This window comes from Botryllus schlosseri, chromosome 2 (genome assembly GCF_051294905.1).
Source record: "Botryllus schlosseri isolate E-star chromosome 2, Bs_hap1, whole genome shotgun sequence".
Taxonomy (NCBI): domain Eukaryota; kingdom Metazoa; phylum Chordata; class Ascidiacea; order Stolidobranchia; family Styelidae; genus Botryllus; species Botryllus schlosseri.
In genome coordinates, this window is record NC_137237.1 from 1,470,258 (window position 1) to 1,485,189 (window position 14,932).

The 14,932-nt window shown below is 40.1% G+C and overlaps 1 protein-coding gene across 2 annotated transcripts in view; it reads left to right on the top strand.

The window, feature by feature from the left end:
* Nucleotides 1-553: 553 nt before the first annotated feature.
* The window catches only part of LOC145432920 (solute carrier family 60 member 1-like), a 45,626-nt gene continuing 31,247 nt past the window's right edge, over nucleotides 554-14,932 (top strand). For both annotated transcript variants that reach the window (XM_080309758.1, XM_080309757.1), the window contains exons 1-7: nucleotides 554-3,425; nucleotides 3,797-3,879; nucleotides 6,316-6,493; nucleotides 6,907-7,023; nucleotides 7,852-7,959; nucleotides 8,272-8,370; nucleotides 13,018-13,158. In XM_080309758.1, the coding sequence (XP_080165884.1) occupies nucleotides 3,395-3,425; nucleotides 3,797-3,879; nucleotides 6,316-6,493; nucleotides 6,907-7,023; nucleotides 7,852-7,959; nucleotides 8,272-8,370; nucleotides 13,018-13,158 (757 nt within the window). In that variant the 5' untranslated portion in view covers nucleotides 554-3,394. The remainder of the gene's footprint in view (nucleotides 3,426-3,796; nucleotides 3,880-6,315; nucleotides 6,494-6,906; nucleotides 7,024-7,851; nucleotides 7,960-8,271; nucleotides 8,371-13,017; nucleotides 13,159-14,932) is intronic.

Genomic DNA, 14,932 nt, shown 5'->3' on the forward strand with positions numbered 1-14,932 from the left:
CCCAGGAAGTTGGGCTTATCTTCCAGTGGGGGACCAAGACCAACGTTTTTTGGGGTGCATGGGCTAACGAAGTTCTTTTGCGGCCCGGATTTCCGGATGGCCAGGATAGTAGCTGCAAGGTGTTTTCCTGCGGCACACATTGTATTCGTATAGTTGCCAGAGTAGCGTATGCGTCTGATGGAAGTGGGCAATGAGCAAAGTAGCACGGCAAGGTGCTTGGTTCGACTTGGTTCGAGTTGGCGTGATCGTTTAAACCCACGGCATTCGGCGCGAAAGACTGTAAACTGTAAACTGCACGTTTATCTGGATAAGGCAATTCTATCTCGACTCAGCAGACTGACTACCATAAAATTGCATGGATGCTATCATAAAGATAATTAATTACGATCAAAACCCTTTAAATGTCACCCTCTAGCACCATATAATTGCAAAAAACGGTTGCATACTTTACATGTTGGCTTCATTTCAATTTTCGAAGTGCACCGGTCCGCCAGACATTTTTAAAAGTTTTACCGGTCCGCGAGGTGAAAAAGGTTGATAACTACTGCTATACATCAAAGATCTGTTTCATGTATATCCACAAGATCAGTCGAATCAGGAACTACCTATCTGAGGATGCATGCAAAGCCATAATACTGTCGCTGGTGATATTACGGTTTGACTATGGAAATGCTCTGCTTTACGGGGTAAACCAAAATTGCATCGACAAGCTACAAAAGATCCAAAACATCGCTGCTCGTTTGGTAACTCGGTCAAGGAAACGTGATCACGTAACGCCAATACTCAGATCCCTTCATTGGTTACCTGAGAAATTTAGGTCTGAACACGAACTTCTTCTGTACGTCTTCAAATGCATGGAGGGAAGTGCACCAACGTATCTTCGTGAGCTAGTGTCAATGTATAATTGCGGAAGAGCGGTATGTTCTCAGTCGCAAAAACTCTTATCAGTTCCAAGAGTCAGAACATCGACCTACGGCGAGAGAATCTTTTCTTCCTCGGCCGCCATTCTGTGGAACAATCTTCCATTTTCTATCAGACCATGTGACTCGCCATATGTTTTCAAACGCAATTTCAAGACCGTTCTATTCACACGAGCGATCGAACCAGTGTAGTGTTCATTCCGCCCTACAACTATGCACTCCGTCTTTTATACATATCGTTTACTTTTATATTTTATCGCCTTTTATGTACAGCGCCCTAGCGTAGTAACGATATATTGTTATATTCGGCGCTCTATACAAATTATTATATTAATATTACATTATTATTAATATCATATAGGGAGGGGTGCCTAAAAAAGTTCTAAAACCACTGTTTTAGAGTCTTAATAGAAGAACGTGGATAGGGATTGAAGATAGCTAAAATGTATCATGTTTAACATTGTTTCGAATCATGACAGCTAATAGATATTTGTTAAATTAACTGTCACTTTCTCATTACCTAATATCAACACATTCACTGGGCATCATTTTTAACAATATAATTTAGAAATATACAATTAAATACGCGGAAGAACATAACTAAATTTTTCACTCGGCCCGCCAACGTATTGATTTTTCTCATTCGGCCCGCGAAGGAAAATACTTTCCCACCACTGCCCTAGGGTGTACATTTATTTTTAAAGGGTGTACCACTAAGGGGGGTGCACTGGGTTGTATCGGATCCGCATTAAAATGGACCAATGACTAGCTATCCCAATAACTAGTCAAGTTTATGCTTCAGAATATGTTGACCAGGAGTGCAATATCGTAAAATGTCCGTACCAGCTGTTGGCAGCTTGTAAATTATATTCATTTCGTGATATCATAAATAAATGCTTCCCCTCATCATATACAAGTTAGTAAATGACTTATTGGATTCTTTTGGATGGAGGTAACATGTGTTCAGCTCTGTCTATAACGATTTCTGAGGAAACCGCGCCAAGAGCTCAGACATTTTGATTGGTACTTGCCGCGAGATGCTTATAAATAGCGCAGTGTGCATAATTGCAGGGGCGCTGCCCTAGGGTCTCGCGGGATCGAGTTTGAGAACCACTGTGCTAGATGATGGTCCGGTAACATCGAACCCTGATTAGGAGTTATCATTTTCAATACGTTGCAGCCTTGCTCATCCATATTTCAACAGGCCGCGGGTGGCCAACCTGCACACATACGGTCTCATGCAGCCGTTAAACGTGAGGCGAGATAGCGTAGCGGTATAATCCATAGCTGCAACACCAATGGGTTGCGGGTCCGACCCAGGTCAACTCCAGAAGTCCTAAATAAGTGTTGAAGGTTTATCTAGACTCCTCCTCGCAATCGGCACCAAGCTCTATCTATCGCGGACATTTACCTGAATATCTGCCTTTTCAAAAAAAAATTATGAACGTACAAAATTTGTTGCTCGAACATATCATCGGTTCCCACCCGGTGGGTCCAAAGGCACACGGCCATGGGACCTATGATACACACGCTCAAAAACTCACGGCGATTGCGGTGACTTAAATAGCCCAGAAAGTACAGTGAGCTTGAAAGCCGCAGCAAAGATCCGATTTATGATGAACGACTGATTTGTGGAAGACGGAGTGCAAGAAAAGCCGCCATGGAAAAATTGCATTGAATTGTTGAAATTGCCATTGTGGCAACGTGGTGGAGCCTCTTAAGGCTATAAGCACCTCTAGCCTGGAGCAGGTATAACTACTCGGAATTGACAGTAACAGAAGAGAAGCAAAACGACATAAAGACAAAATAAATTATGTGATAATATAATTGTTTGCATAATCTCATCACACCATACCACGATAGCGAAACCACCGAGATAAGCACGTGTATGTTGATTGTCGAATCCCGCGCATTGATCAAGGAAACTGCTACAGAACAATGTAAACATCCTGAAGAATATTGATATGCTTTTTCCGTTCATATAGCTGCAATGCAATTTCAGCTTTCAATTATACCGAGCAATTTGCTGGAGTAAAAGAATCGACAGTACCTTTATGCTGACAGGAACATTGGGATTATAATTCAGTGGATAGCAAGGATTTACGCGCCAAATTGACGAATCTGACAAGATATTGATGCACAGAGAAAGTTGTTATGAAGGGAAAATGACATTTGCTACCATCTTTTATTATTTTGTTACAGCCAGACTGCGCTTAGACAAGTGTATTTGACTGATACGGGTGTGATCAGACCAGTTATCGTATCGATCATTCCTATCTGATACCGAATACTGAGCATGGGTATTTTCTGTACCACCATTATTGTTGCCTGTTTGTTATGTATTTCGGTTGGATGAAAATAAAGACTCTCTCTCTCTCTCTCCTATGTTATGTATAAGCATCCGTTACAGTTACTGTCTACTGACTGAGTGATTGGTTGGAGACACAGAACAGATATTTCTCCAACATTGCAGCATGCATGAAAAGATTACATTACTGGACAATGGTTAGTGCAATGTATTTGAGGTCTGATGATATGTACGCTTTTTTGGTGTGCCTGACTTGGGTGTTGAGATATACGCCTACATAGGTGAAGATTATCACTGTGTACAACGACTCGAGTACTCGGACCTAGTTGGTATTATCGCAACACGCGAAGCAACGCATGCTAGTTGAAATGACATATTCGTGATAGTCGTGATCAACAGCATTGACACAAAGTGATATGAAATAGATATGGCTGGAAAATAATTCCAATAAATCTTTAATGTGAAGTAAAACCGGCATTATATTCGTTCAGGCACTTGATTCAGCCCAGCCCCAGATATAGACATAGAATGTCATCGTTGAAAGACTGAATATATTAATTTGTGACAGATCACCGTGAAAGGCGAGATCAGAAAAACCTTGTGTGGGTCGTGCTATTCGTAACGGTCTCATCGCTCGCCATGAGTTGTGGTGTGAGTATTACGAATTCGAATGGTTAGTCGTAATTGGGCTGCCCTGTTGATGCATATGCGTCTGATCACAGTCAATAAGGATAAAACCCGCCCAATTACCATGAACAGATGGTTTGCACACAGTATTTGAGAATCGTGTGTGTATATCATCAATGGGTGAAGATGAGTCAAATACACCATACTATATCGATATATTTCCCCAGGGACTATCGTGGATTATGTTTTTATATGCCACCGTAAGATGTCCAAAAAAGGAGTGACACTCAACCTGAGCCCACCATACACCCCTGGGCTGGGATATATCTCCATAAAGATTGGCATATGCGACTCGTTTTCACCCATTACAAGGGTGTCAAAACACGATTTGGTACCAGAGACTTCAGTCTACCTGTTTTAGACTCCACGTTATCGTGGAAATCCGATAAATACACCTATATTCGACCCATGGATCTGCGGTGCATGTAGCTGCCACACAATAGTACAGAGCGCATCAAAGTAGAATGTATGGCAGAAGAGTTATTATGTATGCTTTTCATTGCTAAGGTAAGTGTTGAAACTCGAGGTACACCAATAGCTAGAAAAGCGGTTGATAGGTAGCCTAATTCGGGTCTTAATAGAGAAATCATGGTATTGTAGTGCACGTTTGCATAGGTATTATAGGCAGAGTTGAGTAATGTTGTTGCCCAGGTCATGAGTATTTCCATCCCTAGGAAGGATGACGATCAAATTTCGGGGCTGTTTCCACGGAGTACCAACATTTAATATTCATAAAAGTCAAGTAAAGCCCAGAGCCTTTGTTGCGCTTCGCGCGCAGTAGTTATGGAGTCACAAATATGTTTTCACAAAAGTATTATTGAATATAATTTAGGTACCGGATTGCGTGGTTCCGCTCACACCGCATTGTCACCCATATCAAATGTTTCAACACAGTAAATATGACCCACCATAACGTTTGAAACTATCGCTTCGCAATCTAGCAATTACCTATCATATCGCAATCTAGCAGCCCATGAAGAAACAGCAACAAAGACGTTATTCCGATTACGAGAAACCTGCATTGGCGCAACAAAAGAAGCCTTCAGATATCGATAGTGACCTAAAAAATATGTTTTACTGTATTTTACCTATATGTAAGTTATTTTATTTTAATAATCCCCGATTTCAGCCTTGAAAAGTATTGCATTTGCAAATTACATCAAAATCATTTTCACGAGGCTATTTCAATGTCATTGACTCATTTCCAAGCAATCAATGCGACATTCATTTTTCATTAATTAGCAGTTCCACTATCTATACCAGTGGTTCTCGACCTTATTGTCCTCGTGGACCCGGACCCCTTTTGGATAGTCACGGACCCCCGCAGGTTTAGTTCAAATTTAGCTCAATTATAGTGCAATCGTCATCTGTCTTGTGCAGATGATAACCGTAAGCTACTGATAAACAGAAGCAAAATGAAATTTCTTGAAAATAACATCATACTATTTATGTAGAAATTGCGTTGACTTTTATTATTTCAAAGCGAATTCTGCAACTGCATTTCTTGACAGCCACGGTCCTGTCTTGAAAATCCGCACCTTCGATTTGATATGAACGAGTGCCGAAGATCCTTTCCACACAGATAGGTGATTGCATAACGCGTAACACTCCCGACGACACATTCGGGTGTGATCGCAACAAATATGGCGCCAAAATTGACAAAGAAATTTTCTAATGAAAATATAACGTCAAACCTGTTCATTTGTACGTAGCAGCTCATTTTGAAGTTATTATGGAAAAATGTATGTATATCACAAAAGAAAATGGATTTTTGTAAACATTTCGAAGTCACCGTGATTGACCTTCCTAATTCAACTTTTTTATTTTTCCCACAATCCCCAACAAAGCACCACTGAACAGCAAAATAATTGTATCAGTAGGCTATTGGCAATTTAGCAATTAAAATGAGTCTTTCTGACCATTCCGTTGATTTCAGTTTTACCAGTAATGAAGCGAAACTGCCTCGTGATTTTCGTAATTCAAATAAATACAAATTAAATTTTCAACTATTTTGTAAATTTAGAGGCTTCGTAAACCTCCCTGTTGAGAACCACTGATCTATACTGTATTACAGGCCGTAATGAAGATGTAAACCCGAAAAAAAACATCATGTACCCTGCAGGCATGTCTGGAACACGATCTTTTGTCATTTACAAGTGTCGAAATTTGCTGCCGGAAAGATCATATTTGAAAAAAATGGTCGAAAATTGAATTTAAGATTGCACGGCTTCCACCGGTCGGAATTGACCCAAATTTGGTGTGTAGCGTTTTTCCAGGCAACCTGACAGTTTTATCATTAAGCAAGTTGAATTTGAAAAAAGAGAGTTACTTTTGAAACAACCCTAATGTACACTCTTTTCACTAAGAGAGTAAAGGACATTATAAGGACTGTCTTCACAGGGGCTTTTCATGTCGATTACCGGACCAACGTTGCAATTCCTGGCGGTAAACACGGATTCAAGAATCGATCAAGTGTCCGTAGTACTCGCTGTACGATCTGTCGGAGCATTTGTTGGAGCTGTCATTTTCAGCGCTCTTTCGTCCTCTATGAATAGATCACATCACGTATGGAGCTTGAGTAAGAGACAGATTATGAACAGGGTTGGACAACTAGAAAATTTTCAGCTTTTCCAGTAGTAGATTTACTGAATTTACAAAAACTTGTGAATTGAATTAAATTCAAGAGGACACTTGAATTCATACCAAATTGGAGTTCACTTTCTCAAGCATGAGATTGGAAAATGTATGTATATCAAGCTTGGCTCGTTTGGCACTACACAGTTCTCGTGTAACATTTTCAGGAAAACCGGAAATTAGATTAGTTTAACCTGAGAGCATAGAAACCTTTCAGAATTTAGATTAGAATTTGTCTACCGACATTCCGTTCTAATTAGTATAATTCGGCAACTAGAATTATCTAGTCGTCCAAGTCTGGTTATGACTTATGAGGACCTGATAAGCACGTCGTTGACCTTGAACTAATTCTTTCAGCTTTCACTTCGCTGGCACTAGGCGCTCTGCTGACTGTCACTCCGTTTCTTCACTCAAGGGCACTGCTTGGAGTTGTCGAAGCCGTCGGTGGAATCATATACGGGTACTTCCTTTGTGGTGAGATGCAGCACTTAGAAATGTTGGCCATGTACCGACTATAAAGGTGCGCTCCTCTCGATTGATCATTTGTGTGGTGAATTCTTGTGCGCGATTGTCTCGTCCTTAACATTTAGTTAAACCAATTATGACTTGATTACCTGTCTTCTTCTCTATATATTGTCTCACTCCTAATTTCTCGTATTTTGTTACCTTATAGTTGCTGACTCGACTCGAATGCCCTAAATGTAGTAACTCTGCCCAAAAAATACTCTTCCTTATTTTATTAAAGAAATTATTGGTGGTTCCCTCAAGCTTCGAGTATGGTTTGTAGAAGAAAATGCCTGAATGCACTGTCTGCTTGCCCCATACGTATGACCATGTAACCAACAATTGATTTCCAGTTAAATTCGGCTGAAGGTGAGCGGAACCAAAGATTCCGAATCACACGAAGTCGACTGTATGCAAATAGGGATAGTTCAATTAGTAAAGGTACCTCGTATATCGCATGTGTTTCGAAAAAGCCCACATTGATATATTATTAATATATATTCATATACATAAATGTTCATATTATATGGGATATGTTGACGTACGCAGTAGATAATAGCGTACATTTGCATAGTATTGTCACCGAATACCGCAAGATTGTGGATGATCCTTCACAAAGCGACATCACAAGCCATTATCCGTAACATGCACATAACATCTGGCATCACGAAAAGCATGCAGTCAAATAGTCACAGTGTGTCGTATGCATAATCGCATACTGAATGCAAATCTTCGTAATAAGCATGCCGGGTAGTCAATTACCGAGGGCTTATTGGGGCCTATTATTGTTCACTGCAGGTATACAAGGTTTGTATATGAAGCATTGGAGTGAGGCTACATCCAGACCATTCGTTCAGATAACAAACGTATCATTCACTGTCGGAGCATTTCTTGCACCAATCATAGGTACGAATTAATAGCAATATATATAAGATCAGGAAACTCTTACTCAAAATAACTATATTGTTTTACTACAATGGATGCTGTATTAAAAGCTATTTTCAAGTTTTGCACCACGAACCAGCTATTTTCCTACTCAACATGAGTGGATTGGTAATTTTCCATGGGATGGTTTACAATTCAGGAAAGCTACAAATATATACGCCATTTTTTTCTGAACTAGGTCCAATTTATCATTATCACGTGTATACCATTCGCTTTGCAAGTGTGATTGTGAGTGGACTAAAATGATTTCAAAAATATTTTATCATATTCAAGCGAAGCCATTTCTCGAAATGGAGAGCCGGCATCACACCAACGCCAGGACCTGCCTCACCGACTCAAGGAATTCCGTGTATGACACGAACCATACTGCAGGTTTGTAGTATTTCTCTCCGACATTAATTTGACAGAGACGATCAAAGTAGATGTAAATTTCTACGGTTATTAAAATTATTTTATTCTTTATTCATAGTAAAATTGGTAAATACACACATAATCCGGTGGGCAACCTGTCCCCAAAAGAAAATGACGAGATTGGAGTATAAAATTTCAGTAATACAGTCAAATTGTTATTCCTATGCAGTACTTGAAGAGGTCAGATTACAGAATTGCAGTAGATGAAGAATTGGCAAGGGTTATAGAGCAGAGGTAGAGATGATTGAAAATGAAGAATCGAAATTACAAAAATTATGCTGTGATTCACAAATGTAATTTTAGTCCTGTGGTGCATGCAAGGTCTTCCGAAGAATATGCAGAGTGTCCAATAGCGTGATATTGTGGATGATGTCGAATCGAACGTTACCCGGGATATGTTGGATATGTCTCATGAGTTTTTTGCTTACGACTCCTGTAGCGCCAATGACTATCGGTACAATGTTTATTTTGCATCGACACATTTTCTCACATTCGATTTTTAGGTCTGCGTAATTCGATTGTTTTTCTGATTCTTTTTGTAGTATATTCTGATGAGCTAGGACGGCCAGTTCAATGAATAGGCATTCTCTTTCCTTTTTTAGTTTGATTATCATATCCGGGCGGTTGCTCCTGATTTCGCAGTCAGTCATAACTGGTACATCCCAAAGAATGTTTACTTCGTCGTTTTCCGTCACTGGTGCAGGGTTATAATCATACCAATATTTTGGCGAAGTGGTGATGTCAAATGTTTGCATGATTCAAGTTGAATGTTGTGACCTATCCTGTTGTGTCTCCATGTGTATTCGTTAGCTGCAAGGGCGCCACAGCCAGACATGAGATGTGCTACAGTTCATTTTGGTTCGGGCACATTCTGCATTGGCTGTCCGTGTTTTGCTTCAGAATTCTTTTGCGATAGTATTTTGTAGGAAGCGATTGGTCTTGTGCTGCGAAAATGAATCCTTCGCTTGCCGGTTTCAGGCCAGAGCTGGAGAACCTGGTCCATGGTAGCTCATCTACATGGGGCTGTGAAGTTAACTTTTTGTGCCATCCATGAAGACAGAGGCATCGACTTTCATATCGTTTGTCTCATTTTGAGTGTTGCGTTTGTGTATTGAACTCGTGCTGCTTTTGCTATTGTTGTGGGTTTGGCAACAGTATGTTCACTTGTTCAGCAGTGTACAGTAGGGTTGTTCAAAAACAACTTTTTTTTTCAAATTTCACTCGCTTACTCATAAAATGGTCAGGTTGCCTAACAAAAAACACAACTTGCCTAATTTGGGTCAATTCCGACCAGTAAGTGCCGTGCAATCTTAAATTGAAATTTCGACCATTTTTGAATTTATTGTATTTATGGTGAAAAATTTCGACACTTCGATATGAAAAAATATCGTGTTCCAAGCATGCCTGAGGGAAAGTGATGCTTTTTACATGCGTTTACATTTTGATAAAGGCATGTGATCGAGTTTGGATGATGAAATTGCTAATATATGAAAAATGAATATGACACAGATAATCTAGAACTACATTGAAAGAGCCCCGTGAAAGCGATAGTGATATACATCGCATATGAATACTTTCAGCACTGAAAATGAGTTGCTAAGCAGGTACAATGCAGTAAAATATATTTCCTCGACTAGAGGCGATATCTTTTGTCGCACCAGTGTGAATTTCACGTAATCAGAGCAAATGAGCTTGTGGATAACAGCACTCCGCAATAAAGCGCATTGTCGTATTACTAGGCCAAGTGTAGACTCTAGACCAGTGCTTTGCAACCTGTGTGACGGTTCGCACTTGTGCGAATGAAAAAAATTGCAGTGCGAATGAGGAAGGTGGTGCGAATAGTACGAATGAAAATCCGGATCAAGTGCGAATGAAAATCGTTAATAATTGTTGATTTTTCTGACGTGGAATAATTCAAATAAACCTAATAGCAAATTTAGGGTCTGTGTAACTTTTGTAGAGGCGACGCAATTATAAAAACTCGTTTAACTGACCACGCACCAATATCGTCGAAGACCGTTAGGATGAACTAGTGAGGGGTGTGCAACGAGCGACTTCAGGCCTAGTGAGAATCATTCATTTCGAGGCCAACCCCTTCTGCGTCGGGGAACATGAAAACGTAAAGTTTTGGCAACGAACCGCTGATAAAATGCGGTGCCAAAAACATAAGCGGCGACAAAACCTTGGTCTAAAAATGAGCGATGCTGGATGGCCAAATCTTTTAATATGGATATGCTCCATTGTCGGCACGAAATAGTCCCGTTCTTGCGATGTGCGTAGTCATAGTACATCTGTGACTCGCGGAGGAATTTAATCCGGCCTAATTTGAAATCGCGTGCATCAGGGATGTTTTGCAGACCTGTGTTGGGTAGAATTGTGGTGTGCACGTTCTGTATGTCATACATGTCCGCAAAATCGCGGCACACAAGTGCAATATTAAAAATGAATTCGCTTTCATGGGTGAGGCTCGGGTCTCGAGATGCCCCAAAAACTCAGATCTTGGTGGTAGTCTAAAGCTGCTTTACCGTTATTAATTTGTTGTGAATTCTCAAGTTAGATTGAGCTAAAGAGCAGAACACACAGTATCGTGAGTTTATTTGCTCTTCTCATATAGTCGCGAGACAGAAGTTGCAGTAACGTATCGTAAGATAGGAAGCTCTAATGTGCCTACTCTCCTCGATCGTTTTGGCACCTTATGTTCCAAGACATAAGGCAAAATCCCCAACACAAACATGTGGATTTTTCACCTTTTCGACAAGCTGGAACCTCCGGTACCTTTGTGTAAGCTATAAAAACCTATTGCAGCCAGCAAGCATTTTTCACTCGCGAAAAATACACTGTATTTTGGATAGGAGTACAAAACCCATAACAACTTATGCTTGGCCGAGAAGGATTTCCGTAAAATAGATGAAATCAAAACGAGCGAAAGCAGTTGCCTTTTTATAGAGACACTTCATAGATAAGCTACATTAGCCAATTTGTCGCACATCTGAACAAAATGTTGTTAAGTATCTTCTTTTTCTTTTTGTATAACAAATTTCGATTAGCTTGTGCGAATGAAATTTATTTTACAAAAAAAGTGCGAATGGAGCCTAAAAAGGTTGAAAAGCACTACTCTAGACAATTGTAAGGAAAGACAATGATCAATAATCTGGAGATTATATTTTTATCCGATCAAGACACACACAATGCGATAAGACACCATGCGATGTAATGAACACCTAGGAGGATGCCGAACGACGCGCAATTGCGGTGTCTTAAACTGACATCCACCTCGGCCCAGCGCCCGAAGTGACGGTTCATTTTCAATGTTGATCTTTATGCCGTTCTAGCTCTTCCCGTTCCTTGCGAGTGTTTTCTTTCATCGGGTCTTTTTTCACCACCAAGTCTCGAGGATGATATGAAGTGGCTCAGAAGACTTAATGATATGAGGAAGATATGTCATCATTATTATCAACCAAGTGGTAACATGACATACCTCAATCATCCCATTGTTGGTTGACGCGAGTGCACTACGGTACATATAAATGGCCTATGATGATTCAGAACCGCTAAAATTCGTGAATAATGCCTCAGCACTCGTAATTCGCCTCGTGGAGGTATATAGGAGTCGTGAAAAGCAAATATCATAACGCATTGCGAACAGAACAGCCAAAACGCCGTCAAATCTACATCGTCACGTCAAATTAGCAATTTCATAATCTGAACTCTATCACAGCCCAGTATAAAGATGGAAACCCGTTAAAAAAGCATTACTTTCCATTCAGGCAAGCCTGGAACACGATATTTGGTCATAGAAGTGTCGAAATTTTTCACCGTAAATACTATAAATTCAAAAACGGAAGAAATTTCAATTTAAGATTGCACGGTCGTTGATTGTTGTTAGGGACATTGGTTACAACCCTGTCAGTGGATTAGTCAATTTATGCCGAATGATGAGCGCCATGCAATCTTCGGCAAGGAATGTCCGGGAAGAGTCATATCTTTGACAATGAAACATTATATGGCCAACTGTTTCCGGGACACACTCCACGGAGTGGCAACCAAGCTTGAATAGGTGTGCTGCTGGTCAGCAGCGGCGTGCGGATTAGTATAAACTATTCAAGCAGATGTAGAAAAGTAGTACTGAAGGAAGTAGCTCCACGAACTAGACTCGTTAGATGGGCCGAATACTTTCAGCAGGTTTTAGGAAGTGGTGAAAGTGTACTTTTGAAATTACAAGATTTATCTTCGCTACTGACAAAAAAATGGCTAATTACATTACAAATTGGTGCAATCTTTGGATAGATATTTTATTCTTTTATAACAATGCCACTACTAAAAATGATGCAAACTCGTCTCAAAACTATTTTCTATATTTGAAAATACAAAGTGTAGAAATTTTGTAATTTTACCAAAAAAGTACTTGAGCACTTGGGGAAGTAGCCTATTACAAGTAGCCAGTAACTATTTGATTACTCAGAAAAAGTCGTAGTGGTACTTGGTTACTGGTGCTCTTTAGTTTAGCGTGAATATCTTGTATGCCGCTCAATCTGCGACATGTATAAAAGATGTGCGCACAAAAATCCGTATACAAATGATCGCGATTGATGATATTCATGATTGCAGCGGAAGCAGATACGTTCGACCCCGTGATTTGGTCCTTTGTCACGATTGGCGCGTACGCCACACTCGTAGCCGTAATCTTCATCGTCCTTGGGTTATGCAACATTGGGAAGAAGATCTTCCAAGATCAAAGGATTGAGATAGGTAAGACCAGGGTTGCCTATACAACAAAAATCAACTTAAAACAAACATGTTTAAAACAAGGTCCTTGTTTAAAACAGGTTTTAAGCCAAAACGTCACCAATATTCAATTGTGACGCCATAGTGAATTCACATTGACAACTGAAAATACAGGGTAAATATGGCTCCTTTGACGGAATATCTGTTCTATAGCTGTTGGACCGACTAAAGTGGGGAAGTTTCGACCATCCCATGTCGATATACCTCGGCTATTTCAGGTGGTTATTGTCCGGGGGCTCATACAATAAGTACTTTAGAAAGTGTTTACACAATTATGGATAGTTTTACAGCTAAAGAAACACTTTGTTTTTTAAAGGCATGTTCTAGGGGGGCGAAAATGACGAAGGGGGCGATAGGGGGGCGAAAATGGACAAAGGGGGCGACGGGGGGTGAAAATAGTGAAGGAGGCGATAGGGGGGCGATGACGCGTCAAAACAGCTGACCTTTTTTTTTAGTAGACCCACGGAAATTTAGTTACAACAGTGTCAAATTAGGGTTCTTGCAATAAAGTTGACCTTTTTTTTAATCAACCCGCCGGTGATTTCAGATTGTATGCCCAATTTTCGGTACACAAAATTTGGGGGGCGATGATCGGTGTTGAGCTTGAAAAGGGGGCGATGGGTCGAAAAAGGTTGGGAACCACTGTTTTAAACAACGTGTTTTAAACAACCATTTCTTTTAAATGCAACCCTAGGTTTTACGCTCATTTCAAATTATGGTATCAGAATTTCATCGAAATGCAACATTCGGCGATTTGACAAGTTACTGTACAATGTACATGCTGATGTATAGCCTACGGCAGGGGTCGAGAACCTTTTTCGTCCGAAGAACCATATTTGCCCTATACTTAGTACTTCAGCTCTCAGAGAGCTATACATGTCAATCAATTGTTACGTCACAATCGATAGTTCGTGACGTCATGGTAACAGTAATTCGAACTTAATATAACATGGATTCCTTCATGTGCGTCATATATTTTCTCAGTAAAAACTCGTGTTAATCATGGTGGTTACCTTATTGGAGCATGTGAAATTTGATTTACATAGATCTTTTGCAAGTTACAGCTTTTTAATCACATTACAGTGAGAGCCATATGGTATTTTTCGAAGCTTAAGACGATTAACATTTCCGACAGTAGAAGTGGGAATCTACTATTGACACGTTTATTACAGTGCGTCTATTAGTGTTGCATGGTATTACTGATGGCTTTGTATACTGGGTGATAATTGATGAGGTTAACCTTCATGTAAAATTTGAGACTTTCGTCAGTTATACGAGATCGTAGGTTCGTCTTGATCAGGGATTTTCAACCTTTTTGCTATTCACGGCCGCATTTCGATTACGTGATTAAGTATAAAGCGTACGGCCGCATTCCGAGGTACAGTCATTAGGGATAACCTGGACGTCAAATACCAATGTTAAATCGGCTATACTTGGGACTTCGCGTCGCAGACAGCCCTTGTGGTTTCTGTGCCATCATAATTTTCTTGGGAAATATCTTGCATAAGAAAGATTTTGACAGAACAGATTTTAGCAAAATGCCCAAGCAGGCTTATTATACCGTACCCACCGAAATCGCGAATATTAGGGGTATTAAAAGTTACTGAAAATAGTGGTCTAATCGCTCCGAGCGCATAAATTTTCATCTTTATGCATGGATTTCGTCGATAATATTGATAGTTACACAAAGCATGTATTTATATCAAGTATTTAGTCCAGTGGTTCCCAAACGGTGGGG